We start from the raw sequence: 21,764 nt of genomic DNA, 5'->3' as shown, positions 1-21,764 counted from the left end.
CCTTGCTCAAGGGCCTGGCAAGTCTGTTGAGCCTACTGTTTTCTTGTAAATAGGTCCCATCTAGTTGTTAATCATTAGTAGTTAGCAGTGTTAGTAAATCCCTTAGGGATGTTGTATTGGGATGGGGCAAGCCCTGGTTCCCTGGCTTTAAGGCATATGTTTGTTGACGAAAGCCTCTGCCAATCAATGACCCACATGAGTGTTTGTGGTGCTTGGGAGAGGCCCATATTAGTGACAAGTGCTGAATGTGTAAATCCTTCTGGCCACTAACCAAGAAGGAGAGAATTATTCATTTAAAAACTCTCCTCATGGAATCAGCCTTTGCCTCAAAAGAACAGCTCTTGGACTTGGCACCAAGCACCAGTGCTACAGTGCACAGCACACCACCAGCACTGTCCAGAAATCAGCATTAGTCCTTATCTTTGACTCCAGCCAAGAGGCCCCAAAAAGTGGGCAGAGACATGTCTCTTGGCCTACGTAAAGACAAAGCCAAGCAGGGAGACAGTCTGGATGCAGATTGAGCAGCCCCATTGACCAAGGACTCACCTCAGATGGAGAAGAGTCATCAGCCTCACTCCCCACTCCCTGTTCTGGGTAATGGTGCCTGTCTTTATGTGCTGTCCAACCCAGAGGCCTTTTAAGTGGCCCCAGACATTATCTCAATGTAGTAGCAGGACTCTGCTAGTGAAAGCAGGACCTGTCATAGGGGAGAATCTTTGCTTGGCTAGTCTCAGTCCCCTGGTAGACAGCACTCACACTCTAGAGGGACATCACTCCAGAGTTCACCCCTCCATACTGACAGGCAGGAGACTTACACCTCAGCATGGTCCATAGTTGGCATGATGGGTCTTGGAGACCTGAGATGTAGGTCACCGGTAGCCAGGCATAGACCTTTGGAGGCGCGCACCCCCTAGCACTTTTGGTATATCCACGAGTTGGACTCCTCATATCCATTTTGCCACTTGAAGGACAGGTCACGCATCCACCAGCATCACTGCACAGTTTGCCAGCACCACACTCCCCAAGATGCACGTAAGAAGAGCATAGAGGCTCTTGGAGAGCCTTTTGCGGATCCCAGTACCAGTTATCTGCTGCTTGGCATCAGCCCCCACTCACTTGCCAATGGTGCAGGTCAACGGAGTGACATTGGTTGCCAGATCACCATTCCAGATGCTTCCTTTAGTCTGCAAGGTAAGTCTTGAGCAGGATCAGTTGGTACCATGCAGAAGGCAGTTCCCATTCACCCCCATCATGGTCACTGGGCAATGTCAGAACCACCAGTTACATATCTAAGCCCTGCTCTCTCCTGCTGGCTGCCCTCAGCACTTGAGGCCGCAGAACCCACCACCCCACCAATCAAGAAGGAGTTATCAGAACAGCCTATTGTACCAGACGAAGGACCATTGAGGCAAGCATCCCCCTCCTCATCCCCAGATGCCTCCTCCTGATGTTCTGCAGGGTAAGGTCAGAGCACACTCAGGCTATATCTACACTACAGGCATCTTGTGAAAGAAGCTTGTAGCGGAATAGATCTTCCGCAAAAACTTCTTGCACAAAAGCACATCCACACTAAAAGTGATGCGCTTTTGTGCAAGAGAAAGTCCACACTGCATGGACACTCTTGCGCAAGAAAGTTCTGATTGCCATTAAAAGCACCTGTGCTTTTTCTGATAGGCTCTTTTTGTGCAAGAAACCCTTGTTGAGCACCCACAAACACCTTTTTGCACAAAAACTCTTGCGCAAAAAGGAGTTATTCCTTGGAAAAAGAGATATACCTCTACTGCAAAAACCCTCTGTTCTGCTGTTCTACTGTAAATTTTCTTGTGCAAAAACGCGCTTGAGGTGTGGACACTCCATGAGATTTTGCGCAAAAATGGCTGTTTTTGTACAAAAACCCTGTTGTGTAGACATAGCCTAAGACTTTTTGAAGCTACTGGCCTCCAATTTAAACATCCAGGCTGAAGAGCTGGAAGAATCCACAAATACCCTCTTTGGTGTACTTGGTTCAGTGGCCCCAGCCAGGTTGGCCTTTCCCCTGCATAATGGGATCACTAAAATCACAAAGGCCCTTTGACTTACCCCCTCTCTGCCATCTCCAAGGGAGGAGAAGAGCAAAAATACTTCATTACTGCAAAGGAACATGAGTACTTATATACCCACCCAGCTTCTTTGCACTTCCACACCACTTGTTAGAATTCCAAGCAATCATCAAGGTTTTTGCCATGGCCTACTGCAGGTTGGGATTGACTCTCAATGCACGAAAGACTAAGGTTCTCTTTCAGCCAACACCCATATTACTGTTATTCGAACCAGCTATCACAGCGGACAACCAAATTCTGGAGAATGTCAACAACTTCCTTTATCTCAGATGCGATTTGTCCAACAATGCTGACATTCACGATGAAATCTGCCATCAGATCCCCAGTGCCAGTGTAGCTTATGGACATTTACAGAGGTGAGTCTTCAATAACCATGACATCAAGACACAGACCTCTACAATGCCGTAGTCAGCCCAGCATTGCTGTATGGAGCTGAAGCCTGGATTCCCTGTAGACGACATATTAAAGATCTGGAGAAATTTCATCAAAGGTACCTGAGGAGAACATTGGGCATCATGTGGCAAGACAGTTGGCACAATGTTAATGTCCTTGCCAAGTCTGACTCATGCAGCATTGAAGCAATAGTCACCCGGAGGCAGCTACAATGGTCTGGTCATATGGTCAGGATGCCTGACACACACTTGCCTAAACAGATTTTCTACACTCAGTGGAGGACTGGGACGAGGTCTCATGGTGGGCAGAGGAAGAGCTACAGGGATGTTCTTAAGAACACCTTGGTAAAGTATGGCATTGACGTTCACACCTGGGAGAGGGAGGTGAAGGATCAGGTAACCTGGAGGATCACCATTAAGAATAGTGCCCAACACTTAGAGGTCAAACGATGTCTCCATGAAAAAGATCAGAGAGCCCAATGTAAGGAGTGTGCCCAGGCCCATATTGGTGCTGCTGGTGTCAGCGCCGCTGGAGATCTCATATGCAGCCACTGCCAGAGAGTGTTCCTTGCTAGAATTGGCTTAATTTCTCATCTACACACTCATCAGTTATAGGTGTCCAAGGGAAAATCTTACTTGATTCGAGGGATCTCAGAGAGAGATGGCTGTCTCTCTGTCGGTAATAGAAATGAGTGCCACAAATTAAATTTTGACTTAAAATAGAAGATGGATGATTATGATAGATGACATTCTATAATGGGATTCTTCTTGGATATTCTCTATTGCAATGCCTGGGAATGAATTATATGAAGCAGAAGATACATTAAGAGAACTTTTTTTCTTGCATCTTTTCCCTAGTAGTTGCAGAAAGCACTGATACCATTGGCCTTGTTTTGCCTCTCATTTGCACCAGTTAGTGTATTAGTGTATATATTAGTGTAATTCTACTGATGTCATTGGAATTGCTCTTGAATTATACTGATATGAGTGAGAGGAGAACCTCATGTTTATCAGTCTCTTCCTCTTGGTCATTAGTCATTCTTGCGCAACATTTTAACAAAAGAAAAGAATAAACTCATATTTCTTTTAAGTTTAACAGTCAGTTTGGACTCTGATTAGAGAGCTGAAATAATGGGGTAGAGGAAAATCACTCCATTGCAAGGGATAACCTTCAGTGGCATAGAGCTTTCCTGCTAATATTAGGAATGTTGCCAGAGGAGACGCAAGAATAAATTAATGATAAATAGCAACAATGTTCCCCTACCAAAAGGCTTCTGGAGGGCTAGCTGTCTCCATAAAATGAAAAATAAATGGTGATTGCTCAACAGAAGGTGTGGTCAGAATGGTAAAACAATGCAATGATTCAGCACATCCTTGGTGTTAGTGAGAGAAGTGAAGTGCCTATTACACCCGCTGGTATATAGGGCAGCAACGAAGGTTCTCCATTTTTGTCTGTCTTTGGCCATTTTCTCCAGTGTGTCCTGGTTGTAATTCATTCTCTCACTAACACCAAGGACGTGTAGATTGTATCGTCCCATTTCAGCAACTATTTGTACTAGCTTGCCAATATCGTACATGGTTTGTATATTCCAGAATCCAATTCTGGTCTTTGTCTTGGTGTCCATCATTGCGGCAGTAGCTTCCTCATGGCTTTCATTACAGTCAGTCATACAGGTCCCCAGAGGGGACTTAGGAAGGCCATCGCACAAAGTTGTAGGAGAATTATTTATTGCTGTTTCTGTAACATAATTATTTTCCTAGGTCAGGGTTGTGAGCCCTGAGCCTGAACCCCCAACCTGGAGGACCAGTGAATCACACTTAGTCTGGTCTCTAACCCTTCGACCTGTCTAGCATGGATTATCCTACTAGGAGCACTAGGCTCCCACCGACATAACTCTAGAGGTCATTGAGACACACAAGTCCCCCAACCACGACAAGGTAGTGATCCATTGGGGGGGCCTCTACCAGTAGTACTTCTGTATTGTACTATCCATAGTTAAATCTGTTATCATTACTTCAGGCAGAAGACAGAGTTGATAATAACTAATGTTCTTACCTGTCCTTCTCTGGGGTCATGTCTACGCTACAGAGAAGATTGAAGCAGCCGCAGTCGATCTTCCAGGGTTTGAATTAGCAGGTCTAGTGAAGACACACTGATTCAAATTAAAAGGCACTCCCATCGTCACCGGAAGTCCTGCTCCTGCAAGGAGTAAGGGAAGTCGATGGGAGGGTGTGCGCCCATTGACCTCCCGCTGTGTGGACGGCGCCAAAATTCCATTTATGATACTTCAAATCCAGCTACGTAATTAACCTGGCTGGAGTTGTGTATCTTCAGTTGGCGTTTTCCTTTCGTATAGACCAGGCCTGGGTGACTCCTCCGCGAGTCCCAAGCTCTTAAAGAGGTGTGTAATTCACACCTCCTTACGTTGCTTTCAATCAGTTAATCTCTTACTTCGAGTATTCCTCCTCAGTATAAAAATGCATCATTCACAATGTGCAGTAATACCTAGAGTCAGCTCATTTAAATGCATATTTACAGTTCTGTGTAAATCAGTGGCTCTCAACCTTTCCAGATTACTGTGTCCCTTTCAAGAATCTCATATGTCTTGCATACCCCACTTTCACCTCACTTAAAAAACTACTTGCTTACAAACTCAGATATGAAAATACAAGTGACACAGCACACTAATATTGAAAAATTGGTTATTTTCTCATATTTACCATATAGTTATTAAATAAATCAATTGAAATATAAATACTATACTTACATTTTGGTGTATAGAATGTAGAACAGTATAAATAAGACATTGTTTGCTTGAAATTGTAGTTTGTACTGATTTTGCTAATGGTTTTTATGTAGCCTCTTATTAAACTAGGCAAATATTTAAATGAGTTCATGTAACACCTGGAAGACCTCTGAGTACCCCAGGGATACATATGCCCCTTATTGATAACCACATGTAAATAATAACAGTAAAGTAACAAGTCCTTTTTTACAGACTAAGTCTCAGCTAATATTAGTTAATGGATATTTCAGATGGTGTCTCTATGATAATTTGGCTTTGATTGTACAATTTCCAATATTGTTGTTTATGGTCACACCATATGCTTTATCCCTTTGCCTTCTTTCTGAATGGAATAATTTTAAAGTAATAATTTTATTAGAAGATGTAATGAATGTTTTACTTGCTTCTATCTGTGGGCTTAAAGAAAGCTGTTTAATAGCATGTGTCACAGAAGCAAGATATTGTGTGGTAGCATAGCATAGCAATTTTTCAGTGCAATTTCTAATGCTTTTTAAGCACGCTGTCTCACTGAAATGACTCTGTCTAATACACTGTGATGGGCTGCTAGTCTGAAGCAAAACTATCAACTATAATGAAGAAGGGGAAATCTCAAATAAGAAAGTTAATGGCCATTGTTGTTTCTATGGGGTACCATTGCCCCAGGCTCTACAGGTTTTTAAGGTACTCAGAAGCTGGTGAGAGGAACATGCTGTTGTTTCTTTATCTAGTGTCACTTGGATACTGTCCAGCTTCATTATCTCTTGATAAATATCATGGTGTTATTCCTGGGTCCCAGCCTGTGATGAATACAAAGGGCCAGTTCTTCCTCACTGCTGCACTACTAAACCAAATGTTATAAGATTAAAACCTGTGGTAGTGATAACAAGAACACAGGGACTTACAGCAGGTGTTATATAAAGAGGAACACAGCATAATGATACTTGTGTCTAATACCAACCCAAACAATCTTCTACGCAGTTGTAGTGAAACCTCTGATATCTGATAGCAGTTTATAATAGTGAGGTTGAATAAGAGTGCTGTTTTAAACCTTCAGCCTTTGCAGGAGGATTAGTAGACTGTCTGTTGTCATTGTACCATAACTGTGGGGATTCCCATGTAAGATCTGCCTGCTGCTGGCTAATGGGTAATATGAAATCAAACATCTCTGTGCCAATTGTGTTTATGTTTCACTTCTGCTACTTTGCCACTCCCAGTATATGCTTCACTCCCTTTGCTTTCAGAAGGGATTAGATTAGAAGTAAGTAAAAAATACACTTATCTCACATTTCTGTTTTTATCTTATTTCAGGGTGGTTCTTTTGGGGGGGATCACCTTCTTTTTGGGAATTTAGTTTTGCTTCTAAATCTCCTTCATGATTAGGCTTTTCTGTTCACTTGCAAGTTAAAAGCCCCGTCAACAGTATCTGATGAAGGGTACAAACTCGGGACAGATAGTGTAATTTCTTCAGTTTAAAATGGTATTGTTGCAGACTCTGTACATTTATTCAAAGAAGTAGTTTATTTCCAGTGACACTGTAATAACCTCACCAAGTACACAGGACCAATGTCATCTGCAATAACGACATTAATCTCTTTGGAATTACTGTTGGCCCACTTAATAACAGAAGATCTTATTACCTTTTCTTATCATCATCATGCTTTCTTAGGCTATGTCTAGACTACTGGCTTCTTTTGGAAGAAGCTTTTTTTCAGAAGAGATCTTCCAAAAATACTACTTCCGAAAGAGAGTGTCCACACTGCAAAAGTGCATCGAAGAAGCGATCTGCTTTTTTGAAAGCGAGCGTCCAGACTGAATGGATGCTCTCTTGCATTTCAGCTGTGATTACTCTGACAGAGTGGCCACCGGCGCAACTATGTTTTTTCCTCTTTCCTTTTCTTCCAAAAGAACTCCCTCTTCCCCGTCCCCACACACCTTTTTGTGAAAGAGCTCTTTTGCAAAAAGTCTTCTTCCTCGTAGAATGAGGATTACTAATGCCAGAAACACCCTTCTGTTCTTTTGATTTTCTTGTGAAAAAACACAAATGCAGTGTGGACATTCCTCGTTTTGTTGGAAAAATGGCTGTGTTTCCAACAAAACTCTGAGTGTATACATATCCTTATAAACATTCAGGGAGAGTGTGATGGATTGGGTCACAGAAATCCCCTTGAGACTGTCACTTGATCAGGTGATCATACCACTAAGCCTGCCTACCTGCCCTCTGATGCACCTTGCCATCCCATCCTGCTGAGCCAGGACCTCTGGTCTCCCCCAGAAAAGGCACAGAGTGGGGGTAAAATAGCCCCACAGGATTACACAGACAGAGTAACACAGACCCTAACACAGACACAAACACTAAGAACAGCTCTGCTCTGGGAGGACTAAGTTACAGGGAATTGATAGCACCAGGTTCACAGCCCTAGTGAAACTAAACCCCCAAATAAATCTGTCTTACTCTGCGTACAAGTTTTACACAGAGAAAACTCATAGGCTACATCTACATTGGCACCCCTTTCCGGAAAAGGGATGCTAATGTAGACTTTGGAATAGGCAAATCCGCGGGGGATTTAAATATCCCCCGCAGCATTTGCATTAACATGGCTGCCGCTTTTTTCCGGCTTGGGGAAAAGCCGGAGAAAAGTGCCAGTCTAGACATTATTCTCCGGAAAAGAAAGCCTTTTCTGGAGGATTTCTTATTCCTACTTTCGCTGGAGCAGCCACTGCCTGCAGGATGTTTACCAGAGGCTGCTTTGGATACCAAAGCAGCCCCTGGCTGTGGCTGGCCCCCCATAGGCCTGGAGCCTTCTATGGGGAGCTACTCCAGCCCCAGCTGGTTAATCTTAACTGGTAAGCCTATACTATAAATTTCTAACTTCAAATTCAGGAATGATACATGCACACAAATAGAATATACACATTCAGGAGATTACAAGCTCTCCAATGATCTGGTCCTCAGTTGTTGATCACATTAAAACTATGTTTTAATGCTATCATGATTCTTTTCTATCAGGATAAAGGGCATATTTTGATGTTTTTTCATCAAAGATTATGGGTATGACTACACTACCAAGTTTTGTTTACAAAGCTGATGTTGACACCCCAGAGTTGAAACAAACACAAATTGCCAGAGGGTGTTGACACATGCTCCCTCTGTCAACAGATCCTGTCCACGCTGTGGACACCATAATCAACAGTGTGTGCAATGCACTGTGGGTATGTATCCCACAATGCAGTGTTATGGGAAGGCAGAACTGATGCTGTGCATCTTGGTATTATCACTAATTTCTCCCACAGCCTCCTCAGCTGCTGGAAGCAGCATTGTGAGTAGCTCTCTGAGCTCTCCCTACTGAGGAATGTCAAAGCAGCATGTACCCCTCCAACTGCAGCATCAAACTGTCTGCCACTGTGTTCCTAGTATAGGATAGAACAAGACCACTCCAATGATTTCCTCTTTGTTCCCCAAACAAAGCAGCACATTCAGTTGTGAGATACTTCTTGGAGCTTTGAAAGGGGAGGGATGCATGCCTGAAGGGCAGCAGCAATCATAAAACACTGAGCACAGTGATTAGGACAGGCATTGTGGAATACTGGAGGAAGCCAGTTCTGTTCACAGAACAAACAGCAGTGTCTAGACTGTGACCCTTTGTTGACAATAAAGGATGGGGAAAAGAAAAGTCTTTTTTGAGGGGGGCGGTGGTTGCCAAAAGTGGACATTTCCAACAAAAGACACATTGCAGTGTGTATGCAATCACTGTTTTGTCAACAAAAGGCAGTTTTTGTCAAGAAAACTTGATCATGTAAGTATGCCCTAACGAAACCTGTAAGGATTCAAAAGCTCTTAGGAAGAAAAGTGTCCTGCTGACAGATTGTCTCTGCTGATCCATTGATCTGTTATTCTTAACTATTTATACAGTGACTCCTAATCACCTGCTTTCTTGCCTTCATCCTTGGAAATCACTAAGGGCATCTAGACAGCGACTCTATTTCGGGATACTTCTGATTTCCCGAAATAGCATTTTCCGCATCTTGACAGAGCGCCCCTTATTTTGAAATAGTTTTCTAAATAACGGACATGCTATTCTGGCGTAAACCTCATTCCACCAGAATTAAGGGACATTTTAGAATAGTGCTTTATTTTGAAATTAACTCAAAATAAGCTACGCAATTTGCATAGCTCAAATTGCATAGCTTATTTTGAGCTCAGGATGCAGTATAGACACACTCATAGTGACCTACAACTGCTGAAGTGGGAGGAATTCAGAGTGGGGACCTTGTGTTTGTACAGTACGATGAAGCAGGGCCAGAAAGCAGTGGAAGAGTGCTAAAGGGAAGATATATAAGTCTTAGGCAAATTAAGACATGGTTCCCTGTAAACTAGGAAGGTTTCTACAAGCTAATTGAAGCACCTGCATCTAAATAAGGCTCTTTCAGGACCCCAAGAACTGCTCCTGCCCCTGCTTCCAGCAGACAGGAAGAAGCGAGGAAGGAAAGAGAACTGTAAATTGGAGATGTGTTGCTGAGATTTCACAGACCAGAGAATTGGAGAGAGGAGGAGACTCCCTCCCCCAACATCAAAAACTGGGAGTAACCCAACCCAAGTGGGGAGAGGGTAAGACATCTGCAGAATTTTGAGAGGACCTGGGACTCAGACCCCTTCCCTACCACATTCCTAGGCCACTAGTGGAGTCTTTGGGGCCCCAAGAGCAGGGGCAAAGATTGATGTCCTAGACCCCACCAAGAAGAGTGTGGGATCCACCATACCAACATTGGCCATGCCACAATAGCATAACAGGGTCTGATCCCAACTGGAGTTTCAGGATGTTACTGTAGTATTAGTCATTATTGAATTATTGAATATTTATAATGCATATAATATGTCCAGAGGGTTTCTGTGTTTCTGTGTTTTGAGTCGGCAAAAACCTGCAGCTTGAGCCTCTAGTCCAACATCCTCAGAACCTGACTGGTGCCAAACCAGAGAACCATGGGAGGCCAATATTTTCTAGCAGCTAGGGATGTGAGCAGTTGTTTAAAAACGTAGCTGTGTAACCATTAAAAATCCTAGTGGTTACATAGTTACATGTGCCATGGGCTCTGTAATTATATATAATCTTTACACTGCAGAGTCCACAGCAAAGTCTCCCTGGGAATGGAGCCGGTAACCCCTGTAAGCCTGGCTCCCGGGAAGCCAGTGTGTAAGGGTATGTCTACACTACAAAGTTAATTCGAACTAACGAATGTTAGTTCGAATTAACTTTGATAGGCGCTACACTAGCGCTCCTCTAGTTCTAACTTAATTCGAACTAGCGGAGCGCTTAGTTCAAACTAGGTAAACCTCATTGTACGAGGATTAAGCCTAGTTCGAACTTACTAGCCCTCCCCAGCCTAGTTCGAACTTACTAGCCCTCCCCAGCTTTCCCTGGTGGCCACTCTGGCCAACACCAGGGAAACTCTATTGCTCCCCTCCCGGCCCCGGACCGCTTAAAGGGGCACGGGCTGGCTACGGTGCCCGTGCCAGGTGCAAGCCTGCCAGCACCCAGCCAGCAGACCCTGCACCTGGCACGGATCGAGCCAGCCACCCGATGCCCCCCAGCCCTACCCCTCTTCCCGGGACCAGGCTGGCGGCTCCCAGGAGCTTTCCTCGGGCCGCAAGAGGCGGGCACCCGCCTGATCTAGTGCAGATATCGTGGACCTCATCCACGACCTCCGCACTAGGCACAGGACAGTGGCCGTCTAGGGCAGGAGAGCTGCCAGCCTGGCCACCCAGGAGCAGGTGTGCATGAAAATCAAGGTGGTCCACTGAGACCCCCGACCCTGAGCCCTGAGCTTACAATGGCCGTACTGGGTCAGACCAAAGGTCCATCTAGCCCACTAGCCTGTCTGCCGACAGCGGCCAACCCTAGGGACCCTGGAGGGGATGGACCGAAGACAGTGACCAAGCCATTTGTCTCGTGCCATCCCTCTCCAGCCTTCCACAAACTTTGGGCAGGGACACCACTCCTACCCCCTGGCTAATAGCACTCCATGGACCCAACCTCCATCACTTTATCTCACTTCTCTTTAAACTCTGTTCTAGTTGTAGCCTTCACAGCCTCCTGCAGCAAGGAGTTCCACAGGTTGACTCTTTGCTTTGTGAAGAACAACTTTCTGTTACTAGTTTGAAGCCTGCTACCTATTCCTTTCGTTTGGTGTCCTCTAGTCCTTCTATTATGGGAACTAATGAAGAACTTTTCTTGATGCACCCTCTCCACCCCACTCATGCTTTTAGAGACCTCTATCCTATCCCCCCTCAGTCTCCTCTTTTCTAAACTGAAAAGTCCCAGTCTCTTTAGCCTCTCTTCATATGGGACCTTTTCCAAACCTCTGATCATTATAGTTGCCCTCCCCTTCCCACCCTCTCTCTTCCCCTCTCCCACCTCCTTTTCCCAGTCTCCCTGAGTTTTGTTCAATAAAGAGAGATTCTATTTTTGACCACACATTTTCTTTATTTTGTACATCAGGAAGGGGGGCTAGGGAAGGGTAAGTGGAAGGAGGTGAGAGAGGAATGGGGTACGTGCCCCCGATGGGGAGGACTGGGCTGGCTCTGCGGGCCTCTGGGAGTGGAAGCTCTCCTGCAGCCCCCCAATTGCCCCCTCTCCCCAAATGGCAGCCTGCGGCAAGTGCAGCCGGTCTGATGACCGAGTGCTGTGATGTGCCCAGTATGGGCACTCAGGGCACTCCAAGCCAGGACTGCTTTGCAAGCGGGGCACCCCTGAGAACTGTCTGTCCGGGGTGGGGGTCAGGTCCCTTTAAGCACAGCCCTCGGCTAGCCTGAGGCAACAGCTCCACGCTGTAAGTCCTCATCTGATGCCCTGCCGGCACTGCTTCCGGCCATCCTTAACCCCGGTTCAGGGTCCACTTAATGTGGACATGCTAGTTCGAATTAGCAAAACGCTAATTCGAACTAGTTTTTTAGTCTGGATCCGTTAGTTCGAATTAGCTTAGTTCGAATTAACTAAGTTAGTTCGAATTAGCGCTGTAGTGTAGACATACCCTAACCAAACAGATGGCTGGGTAATCCTCACCATTAAGGGTGCGTCTCACTGGTTAACCAGTTAATGATTTACATCCCTACTAGCAGCATTACCAGCCCTTCCACTGCTTACTAGAATAATAGAAAAGTTTCAGGGGGCTTGCCATGTTATACTGTTAACTGGAAGAACTTAAAAAACAATGAGATGAAAGGATCTGAAGAAGTGGGTTGTGCCCATGAAAGCTCATGATACCATCTACATTTTTTTTAGTTTCTAAAGTACTGAAAGACTAGGGATTGCTTTTAAGGCTCATAGAAGACATTTGGGGTAAATTAGAGCTAAATAACAGCACAGAACACTGAGCCAAGATTGTTTGCTGTAAACAACTTTATGGGACCATGGGACACATGGCCACACCCATAAGTGGACATCTCGCTAACTGAATGTCATGCTGGACCATGTATGTTGCTGGACAACAGAATGTCTGCTAGAGAGATTCATCCCCTACTAGACTGAGATTATTTGGCTTGACAGAGTCTCACATTGTGAAGCTTTTTCAAATTATTTTGCAGATAATATTGTGGCGATCTGGACTGAGCTTTCTGTTTGTGTGTGCGTGTGGGGGTTTCCGGGTGCGATCACCCCCTCTTGGGCCAAGAGGGGGGGTCAGCGAACCCTCGTGTTCCCCCTTTTTGGGCCTATTCGGCCTTGGAGCCCCCAACGGGGAACCCCCGGTAACGGGTGCGATCACCCCCTCCCAAGGGAAGGGGGGGTCAGCGAACCCGGCGACAGTCACCCGCCCGAGCGGGGTGGGGCAGCCGGCCCCTGGTCCAACGTTTCCCCTTGTGGGGTCGTAACTCACTGCGTCTCTCTGCGCCAGCCGCGGGGAGTGGGATACTCCCTTCGGGGAGGGAGGGGGACCCGGTCCCGCCCTCTCTCCGGGTCCCAGCCCGGGGCCCTGGGCGCCGGGGCTTGCTAACGCCCCGACGCGGTGGACGAGGGAGCTAATCCCTCCGAAACTCGTCCATCCACGGTCGCCAAAAGCGTCCTGCCCCGGACTCCTTCCTCCCCCCGGGCGGTGCCCGCCAATCGGGCCCGCCGCCTTCCCACCTACCCTGGTTTGGGGTCTCGTGGGGTCTCGCCTCCCGACGTATCCTCGGGGGATCGCTCTGAGGCGCCGTTCCGTCTCCGTGCGTCCCGCTCCTGCTGGGCGCGGCGCGGTGGGGTACGCCCCCCGTCGGCCGACGGGCTGAGGGATCGCCGGGGCAGTGGCTGTCCCGAAGCCCCCGGGCCCAGCGCCGGGCTGGTAGCCGCGGGGTGTGCCGCCCGGGCTCCGTCCTGCCTCCGGCTCGGTTCCTCTTCTCCTGCCGGGAGCCTGCCTCCTCCTGCGCCGGCGGCCGGCCCTTTTGAGCTGGCCCGCCGTATCCACCGCTCCTGGGGACTCCTCCCCTTCCGGGCACGCCGCCGTGCAGCGTCCTGCCGCCCAGCTGATCCGCCCCCCTCCGCCCCCGCCGTCCGGCGGCGCGGGGAAGGAGCCGGCACGGCGCAGCCGGCGCAGGCGCGGGGGGAGTTCCCCCGCCCGCCGCCCGCGCGAGCTCGGGAAACGCCGGAGAGCCGGTTCCCCGGCGGCAATCTCCGGGGGATCGGGGTTCTGGCCGTCCCGCCCCCCGATCAGTGACAAGCTGTCACAGTGCCAATGGGATCAATTTTGTCTACCTCATTTGCAGCTGGTCAGAGTCACTTAGTTTTTGAATCAGAGGGGTAGCTGTGTTAGTCTGAATCTGCAAAAGCAACAAGGAGTCCTGTGGCACCTTATAAACTAAAAGAAGCTTGCATCTGACGAAGTGGGTCTTTGCCCATGAAAACTTATGCCCCAATACATCTGTTAGTCTATAAGGGTATGTCTAGACTACATAGCTCCGTCGATGGAGCCATGTAAAATAGTTTACTTGGCATAGTCAATGAAGTGGGGATTTAAATAATCCCCACCTCATTAAAATAAAAATGGCTGCTGTGCTGTGCCGACGATCAGCTGATCTGGCACAACGCGGCAGTCTAGACGCGGCGCGGTCGACAAGAGAAGACTTTGTCGACAGTTCCAGTATGCCTCGTGAAATGAGGTTTACCGGAGCGGTCAACAAAGGCTTCCCTTGTCGACTGAGCCACGTCTAGACTGCCATGCTGTGCCAGATCAGCTGATTGTCAGCACAACATGGCAGCCACTTTTATTTTAATGAAGCAGGGATTATTTAAATCCCCATTTCATTGACTACACCGAGTAAACTATTTTACTTGGCTCCATCGACGGAGTCATGTAGTCTAGATGTAACCTAGGTGCTACAGGACTCCTTGTCGCTTTAGTTTTTGAAGGTGCTAGGGAATTGATTATATTATGACCTTTAAGTTACATGCCTTTTCAGGATGGATAAAAAAAAAGACTGAATGGGACCAAGGGTCTGGCCCTGGATTTTTCTCATATATAGATTTATACCTCAAGTATTCACTGATAATTTTTAGTGAAAACATTAACTAGTGTTTGTGTTAGCCAGTGCATCTCAAGAGTACTGAGGAGCAGTCATAGGATATTTAAATTTTGTGGCAGAATGGTCTATATCTGTAACTAATGGGGCTTGTATATATAAGTCTTTGTGCCTTCATAGGATAAAATCCCTTTAACAAAGTGAGAGCCTCTTTCAGGTTATCATCAAATACTTCACAAAGTATTTGTTGATTGTCAGGAGTAATTCTCACTATCAGAGTAGGAATATGTAACTTCAGAGTCATAATGAGAGGTTTTAACATTCAGGTCACATAATCCATACTACAGAGCCATTTTCTGTCTGTCACTATAGTGGTGCTGGAAGAAGTGTGTCACACTGAATTTAGGATAGTTCCCTCTCAGAGTAAGGGGGAGACTAGGATGAAGCTCTGTATTTAGGAGAATGCAACTGTGTTCTGTGTCTTTTTGGGGATTTGTGGCCAACATGTGCTCAGCTGTTAAAATGATGAAACCATAATATGTTGTAATCCAATTTATTTATTAGGATTAGAATAATTCAGAAATATTTCTGCATAAATACTTATATCTTTTGGTCAAATTATCTTACTTAGAACTTGTACACTACAAAATACTGTGTCTACTGTAGAATACTAAGGTTATATTGTATATCAGCAGGCATTTTGTACAGTTTGCTGAACTTTGCTAGTGGCGTTGATTTAAAATACCAATTAAAGTAATACTCTTGTATTTTTAAATATGTTTAGGCTGATCCACAGATAGTTTTTCATATCTCTGTTGCCATGGAGAAAGCACTTCCCAGAAGAAAGGACTATCAGGATCTAAGAATCCCATCAACACTCTGGCCTCTGGCTAACATGTGGCTGATCACAAAGGTATTGTATTGATCAGATCAGGCCGTGTCAAAATGAAATTCACGTGTATAAAAGGGAAGAATAATTATAAGAGGCATCACAATTAGGCTTTGCAGTCTGCAATGTTTTGAGCTACTTGTGAGGTCTCTATTTTGTGAGCTAATAATAATGTCATTATGGCAGCTTTTTCTTGGTAATATTGATCAGACTCTATTATATTAAAATTAGATTTTAAAAAATCAAAATATGAATTCTCCTATTGGTGTGAATCTTGTCCCCACCACCCCAAGCCTGTCTGGAGTTCTGCTGTACTTGGGGTGAGGATAAGAATAGGAAGCTGTGAATCTGCACAGGGTTGCATATTCTTCATGTGACATGCAGCCTGGCTGTCCAGGGTGTCTCTCTCTCTCTCTCTCTCTCTCTCTCTCTATATATATATATATTCTACAACAGGGAAAGTGGAGTGGAAGTGGCCACTGGAGCTGTGGCTACATAGATTGTTTCATCACCCCCAGATTAGACTGTGAAATTAATTTTACATGCAATCACGGTCAGTTCAATGTAGGAACTAGGGGTATGTCTACACTACCCTCCTAGTTCGAACTAGCGGGGTAATGTAGGCATACCGCACTTGCAAATGAAGCCCGGGATTTGAATTTCCCGGGCTTCATTTGCATAAGCGGGGAGCCACCATTTTTAAAACCCCGCTGGTTCGAACCCCGTGCAGCGCGGCTACACGGGGCACGAACTAGGTAGTTCGAACTAGGCTTCCTAGTTCGAACTACCGTTACTCCTCGTGGAATGAGGAGTAACGGTAGTTCGAACTAGGAAGCCTAGTTCGAACTACCTAGTTCGTGCCCCGTGTAGCCGCGCTGCACGGGGTTCAAACCAGCGGGGTTTTAAAAATGGCGGCTCCCCGCTTATGCAAATGAAGCTCGGGAAATTCAAATCCCGGGCTTCATTTGCAAGTGCGGTATGCCTACATTACCCTCCTAGTTCGAACTAGCGGGGTAGTGTAGACATACCCTATGACTCATGCAACACACATAAGAATATAAGAATGGCCGTACTGGGCCAGACCAAAGGTCCATCTAGCCCAGTCCATCTAGCCCACTGTCTGCCAACAGTGGCCAGCGCCAGGTGCCCTGGAGGGGGTGGACTGAAGACAGTGATCAAGCAAATTGTCTTGTGCCATCCATCTCCAGCCACTGACAAACAGAGGCCAAGGACACCATTCCTACCCCCTGGCTAATAGCCTTTTATGGACCTAACCTCCATGAATGTATTTAGCTTCTCTTTAAACTCTGTCATAGTTCTAGCCTTCACAGCCTCCTCTGGCAAGGAGTTCCACAGGTTTACTATGCACTGTGTGAAGAAGAACTTTCGCTCATTAGTTTTAAACCAGCTGCCCATTAATTTCATTTGGTGTCCTCTAGTCCTTATATTATGGGAACTAATGAAGAACTTTTCTTTATTCACCCTCTCCACACCACTCATGATTTTATATACCTCTAGCATATCCCCCCCTCAGTTCCCCTTTTCCAAACTGAAAAGTCCCAGTCGCTTTAGCCTCTCCTCATATGGGACCCGTTCCAAACCCCTGATCATTTTAGTTGCCCTTTTCTGAACCCTTTCCAAGGCCAAAATATCTTTTTTGAGGTGAGGAGACCACATCTGTACGCAGTACTCAAGATGTGGGCGTACCATAGTTTTATACAGGGGCAGTGAAATATTCTGTGTCTTATTTTCTATGCCTTTCTTAATAATTTCTAACATTCTATTTGCCTTTTTGACTGTCGCAGCACTCTGTGTGGACGTTTTCAGAGAACTATCCACGATAACTCCAAGATCTCTTTCCTGATTTGTCGTAGCCAAATTAGCCCCCATCATATTATATGTATAGTTGGGGTTATTTTTCCCAATGTGCATTACTTTACACTTATCCACATTAAACTTAATTTGCCATTTAATTGCCCAATCACTCAGTTTTGTGAGATCTTTTTGAAGTTCTTCACAGTCTGCTTCTGTCTTGACTATCTTAAACAGTTTAGTATCATCTGCAAACTTTACTACCTCACTGCTTGTCCCTTTCTCTAGATCATTTATGAATAAGTTGAATAGGATTGGTCCTAGGACTGACCCTTGGGGGACACCACTAGTTACCCCTCTCCAATCTGAAAATTTAACATTTATTCCTACCCTTTGTTTCCTGTCTTTTAACCATTTCTCAATCCATGAAAGAACCTTCCCTCTTATCCCATGACAATGTAATTTACAGAAGAGCCTTTGGTGAGGGACTTTGTCACAGGCTTTCTGAAAATCTAAGTATACGATATCTACTGGATCCCCCTTGTCCACATGTTTGTTAACCCCTTTAAAGAACTCTCATATATTAGTAAGAAATGATTTCCCTTTACAGAAACCATGTTGACTTTTGCCCAACAAATTATGTTCTTCTACGTGCCTAAAAATTTTATTCTTAACTATTGTTTCGACTAATTTGCCCGGTACCGACATTAGACTTACCAGTCTGTAATTGCCAGGATCACCTCTAGAGCCCTTTTTAAATATTGGTATCACGTTAGCTATCTTCCAGTCAGTAGGTAAGGAAGCCGATTTAAGGGATAGATTACAAACCACAGTTAATAGTTCTGCAATTTCCCATTTGAGTTCTTTTAGAACCCTTGGGTGAATGCCATCCGGTCCCGGTGATTTGTTCACGTTAAGTTTTTCTATTTGTTCCAAAACCTCTTCTAATGACACTTCAATCCAGGACAGTTCCTCAGATTAATCTCCCACAAAGGATGGTGCAGGTTTCGGAATCTCCCCAAAATCCTCACCTATGAAGACTGATGCAAAGAAATCATTTAGCTTCTCCGCAATGGCTTTATTGTCCTTGATTGCTCCTTTTGTATCTCGATTGTCTAGGGGACCCACTGGTTTTTTAGCAGGCTTCCTACTTCTAATGTACTTTAAAAACATTTTGCTATTATTTTTTGAGTTTTTGACTAGCTGTTCCTCAAAATCTTTTTTTGCTTTTCTTATTACATTTTTACACTTAATTTGACAGTGTTTATGTTCCTTTCTATTTATCTCACTGGGATTGGTCTTCTACTTCTTGAAAGATGCCTTTTTGTCCCTCACTGTTTGTTTTACATGGTGGTTAAGCCACAGTGACTCTTTTTTAGGTCTCTTACTCTGTTTTTTAATTTGGGGTATACATTTAAGTTGGTCCTCTATTATGGTGTCTTTAAAAAGTGTCCATGCAGCTTGCAGGGATTTGGCTCTTGTCACTGTGCCTTTTAATTTCTGTTTAACTAACCACCTCATTTTTGTGTAATTTCCCTTTTTGAAATTAAATGCCAGAATGCTTGACTGCTGAGGTGTTCTTCTCATCACAGGAATGTTAAATGTTATTATATTATGGTCACTATTCCCAAGTGGTCCTGTAATAGTTACCTCCTGGACCTGATCCTGCGTTCCACTCAGGACTAAATCGAGAACTGCCTCTCCCCTTATGGGTTCTTGTACCAGCTGCTCTAAGAAGCAGTCATTTAAGCTATTGAGAAATTTTATTTCTGCATCTCTTCCTGAGGTGACATGTACCCAGTCAATACGGGGATAATTGAAATCCCCCATTATTATAGAGTTTTTTATTTTGGTAGCCTCTCTAATCTCCCTTAGTATTTCAATGTCACTATCACTGTCCTGGTCAGGTGGTCGATAATATATCCCTACTGCTATATTCTTATTATTGGAGCAAGGAATTACAATCCATAGTGATTCTATTGAACATGTTGATTTATTTAAGATTTTTATTTCATTTGATTCTACGTTATCTTTCATATATAGCGCCACTCCGCCACCTACATGGCCTGTTCTATCCTTCCGATATATTTTATAGCCCGATATGATTGTGTCCCACAGATTATCCTCATTCCACCAGGTTTCAGTGATGCCTACTGTGGCAGATTTTATGGGTGCGAGCCCCACGCCCCCACTTCCCTGCGCAGGGGACAGACGGGGGTGCTCCGCGGACCCACCGCCTTACTCCATTTTGTCGGCCCTCGCCGGGCTTGGTGCGAGGGGCCGGGGTAGGGTGCGATCACCCCTCGCCTTGGACGGACGAGGGGGCTCGGCGGACCCTTCCACTCGTCTCTGTGGGCGGTACCCCAACGGGGTCCAATCCCGGTGTTCGACCTTTTCCTCGGTCCTTGGTCCCTTCCCCAGACCCCCGAGGAGTGGGGTGGGGTGGGGTTTTGGGTGGTCTGTCCGAGGGGCTGGGATGCAGCTACTGTTCTCCCCAGACCCTGCTGTCCGGGCAGTCGCTCAGGGGGGATTGCTCCCGGGCGGGGTGTGTGGGGAGTGGGGGACCCGGACCCACCCTCTCCTCCGGGTCCCAGCCCGAGGCCCTAAGTGGAGACGATGCTCAAGCGCAGCTCTCCACGGCCGGCGGGGCTGCTACTCGCCCCTCGCCTGCCCACAGGCGCCAGAAAGGCCCCGCCTCGGGCTCCTTCCACTCCCCGCCAGCCAGCCCCAGTGGCCGGACCAGTGTCGGGTCACTTACCCCGCCGCAGACGCCGAGTCCGCCCCAAGGCGAGTCGCCAGCTGCCTGTGCCGTCCTTCCTCGCCATCCGGGGTGCCGGGGGTCTGGCGCCCCTGGAAGCCAGGGTGGCTGCTCCCTGGTCTTCCCCCTCCTGGGCGACCCACTGCCTCTTTTGTGGTCACGGGCGGGTGATGCCTGGGGGATAAGCCCCGCCTCCCCGGCTCTCTGCCCGCACCCCTCCTCCCGCTGTGCGTCCGCGGCCCCGCCCCGCGAGGCGAATCGCGGCGCCCTGGCCGGGCGCGTCCCCGCGGGTCGAGCCTCCATCCTCCCCTTGCGGTGCACGCTTGCCTGCCCTCTCCGGCGGGTCCGTGCCGGCGGCGCACCGCTTGGCTGGCTCACGGCGCTCATGGCAGCCACTTTCCCGGGGGCCGGAGGGGGGGGTCTCTCTCCCACGGCCAGTGCGGACCCTGCCGGGTCCGTCACACCTACTATGTCAATCTCTTCCTTTAATACAAGGTACTCTAGTTCACCCATCTTATTAGTCAAACCTCTAGCATTTGTGTAGAAGCACTTTAAAAATTTGCCACTGTTTATTTGTCTGCCCTTTCCTGATGTATTAGATTCCTTTGTATGTGGTTGTTTGTCTGCTCTGGCCCTTTGCTTGTCCTCTCCCCTCTTCTCTTTTTCACTACAGCCTAGAGAATCTCTATCAATGGATTCTCCTCTAAGAGAAGTCTCCGTCCGATTTACATGCTTCTCTGCACCAATCAGCTTTCCCCCATCTCCTAGTTTAAAAACTGCTTTACGGCCTTTTTAATGTTCAGTGCCAGCAGTCCGCTTCCACCCTGGTTTAGGTGGAGCCTATCCTTCCTGTATAGGTTCCCCCTCTCCCAAAAGTGTCCCCAGTTCCTAATAAATTTAAACCCCTCTTCCCTACACCATCATCTTATCCACGCATTGAGACGCTGAAGCTCTGCCTGCCTACCTGACCCTGCACGCAGAACTGGAAGCATTTATGAGAATACCACCATAGAGGTCCTGGATTTCAGTCTCTTTCCTAGCAATCTAAATTTGGCCTCCAGGACGTCTCTCCTACCCTTTCCTACGTCATTGGTACCTACATGTACCACGACCACCAGCTCCTCCCCAGCACTACACATAGGTGACCCTTTTATTTTCTAAAGATAAAGGATGGTATTAACATTCTCTGCTATTCCTTTTTTTGCTAGTGGACTGAATTAAACTCCTGATACTAATCTAAAGAGCTCTTAATGGGTCAAGTACTGTTTTTTTCAAAGACTACTTGTTCTTTCACAATCTACCAAAATAGCTGGGCTCAGCACTGAAGATGCAGCTGGTAAAGTACAAAATAAGACGACCAAGTGCCAGCAACAGAACATGCTCATTGGTCAGAGCCCAGCTGTAAAACACTGTTCCAGAGGAGAGTGGACTGAACATGAGCTGATAGTATTTAGATCAAAATGCAGGGGCCATCTTTGTGCTGAAACCTTCACAAATAATAATAGTTTTCATGAGGCCATTTAATAGAGAAGACCAAGGAT

General features: G+C 46.4%; 1 protein-coding gene and 1 long non-coding RNA gene across 8 annotated transcripts in view; one reads left to right on the top strand and one right to left on the bottom strand.

The window, feature by feature from the left end:
• The window catches only part of DCDC1 (doublecortin domain containing 1), a 604,418-nt gene that overhangs the window by 331,376 nt on the left and 251,278 nt on the right, over positions 1–21,764 (top strand). For all 7 annotated transcript variants that reach the window (XM_075927782.1, XM_075927784.1, XM_075927785.1 and 4 more), the window contains one exon: positions 15,549–15,677. In XM_075927782.1, coding sequence (XP_075783897.1) covers positions 15,549–15,677 — 129 coding nt within the window. The remainder of the gene's footprint in view (positions 1–15,548; positions 15,678–21,764) is intronic.
• The window catches only part of LOC142829184 (uncharacterized), a 47,065-nt gene that overhangs the window by 19,034 nt on the left and 6,267 nt on the right, over positions 1–21,764 (bottom strand). Inside the window, exon 2 of the long non-coding RNA XR_012903581.1 lies at positions 4,548–4,691. This is a non-coding gene — a long non-coding RNA (uncharacterized LOC142829184). The remainder of the gene's footprint in view (positions 1–4,547; positions 4,692–21,764) is intronic.

The sequence above is a fragment of the Pelodiscus sinensis genome, chromosome 4, assembly GCF_049634645.1.
Source record: "Pelodiscus sinensis isolate JC-2024 chromosome 4, ASM4963464v1, whole genome shotgun sequence".
NCBI classification, from domain to species: domain Eukaryota; kingdom Metazoa; phylum Chordata; order Testudines; family Trionychidae; genus Pelodiscus; species Pelodiscus sinensis.
Note: the sequence above shows the minus strand (reverse complement) of the source record. Positions and strands in the feature narration are given on the sequence as shown.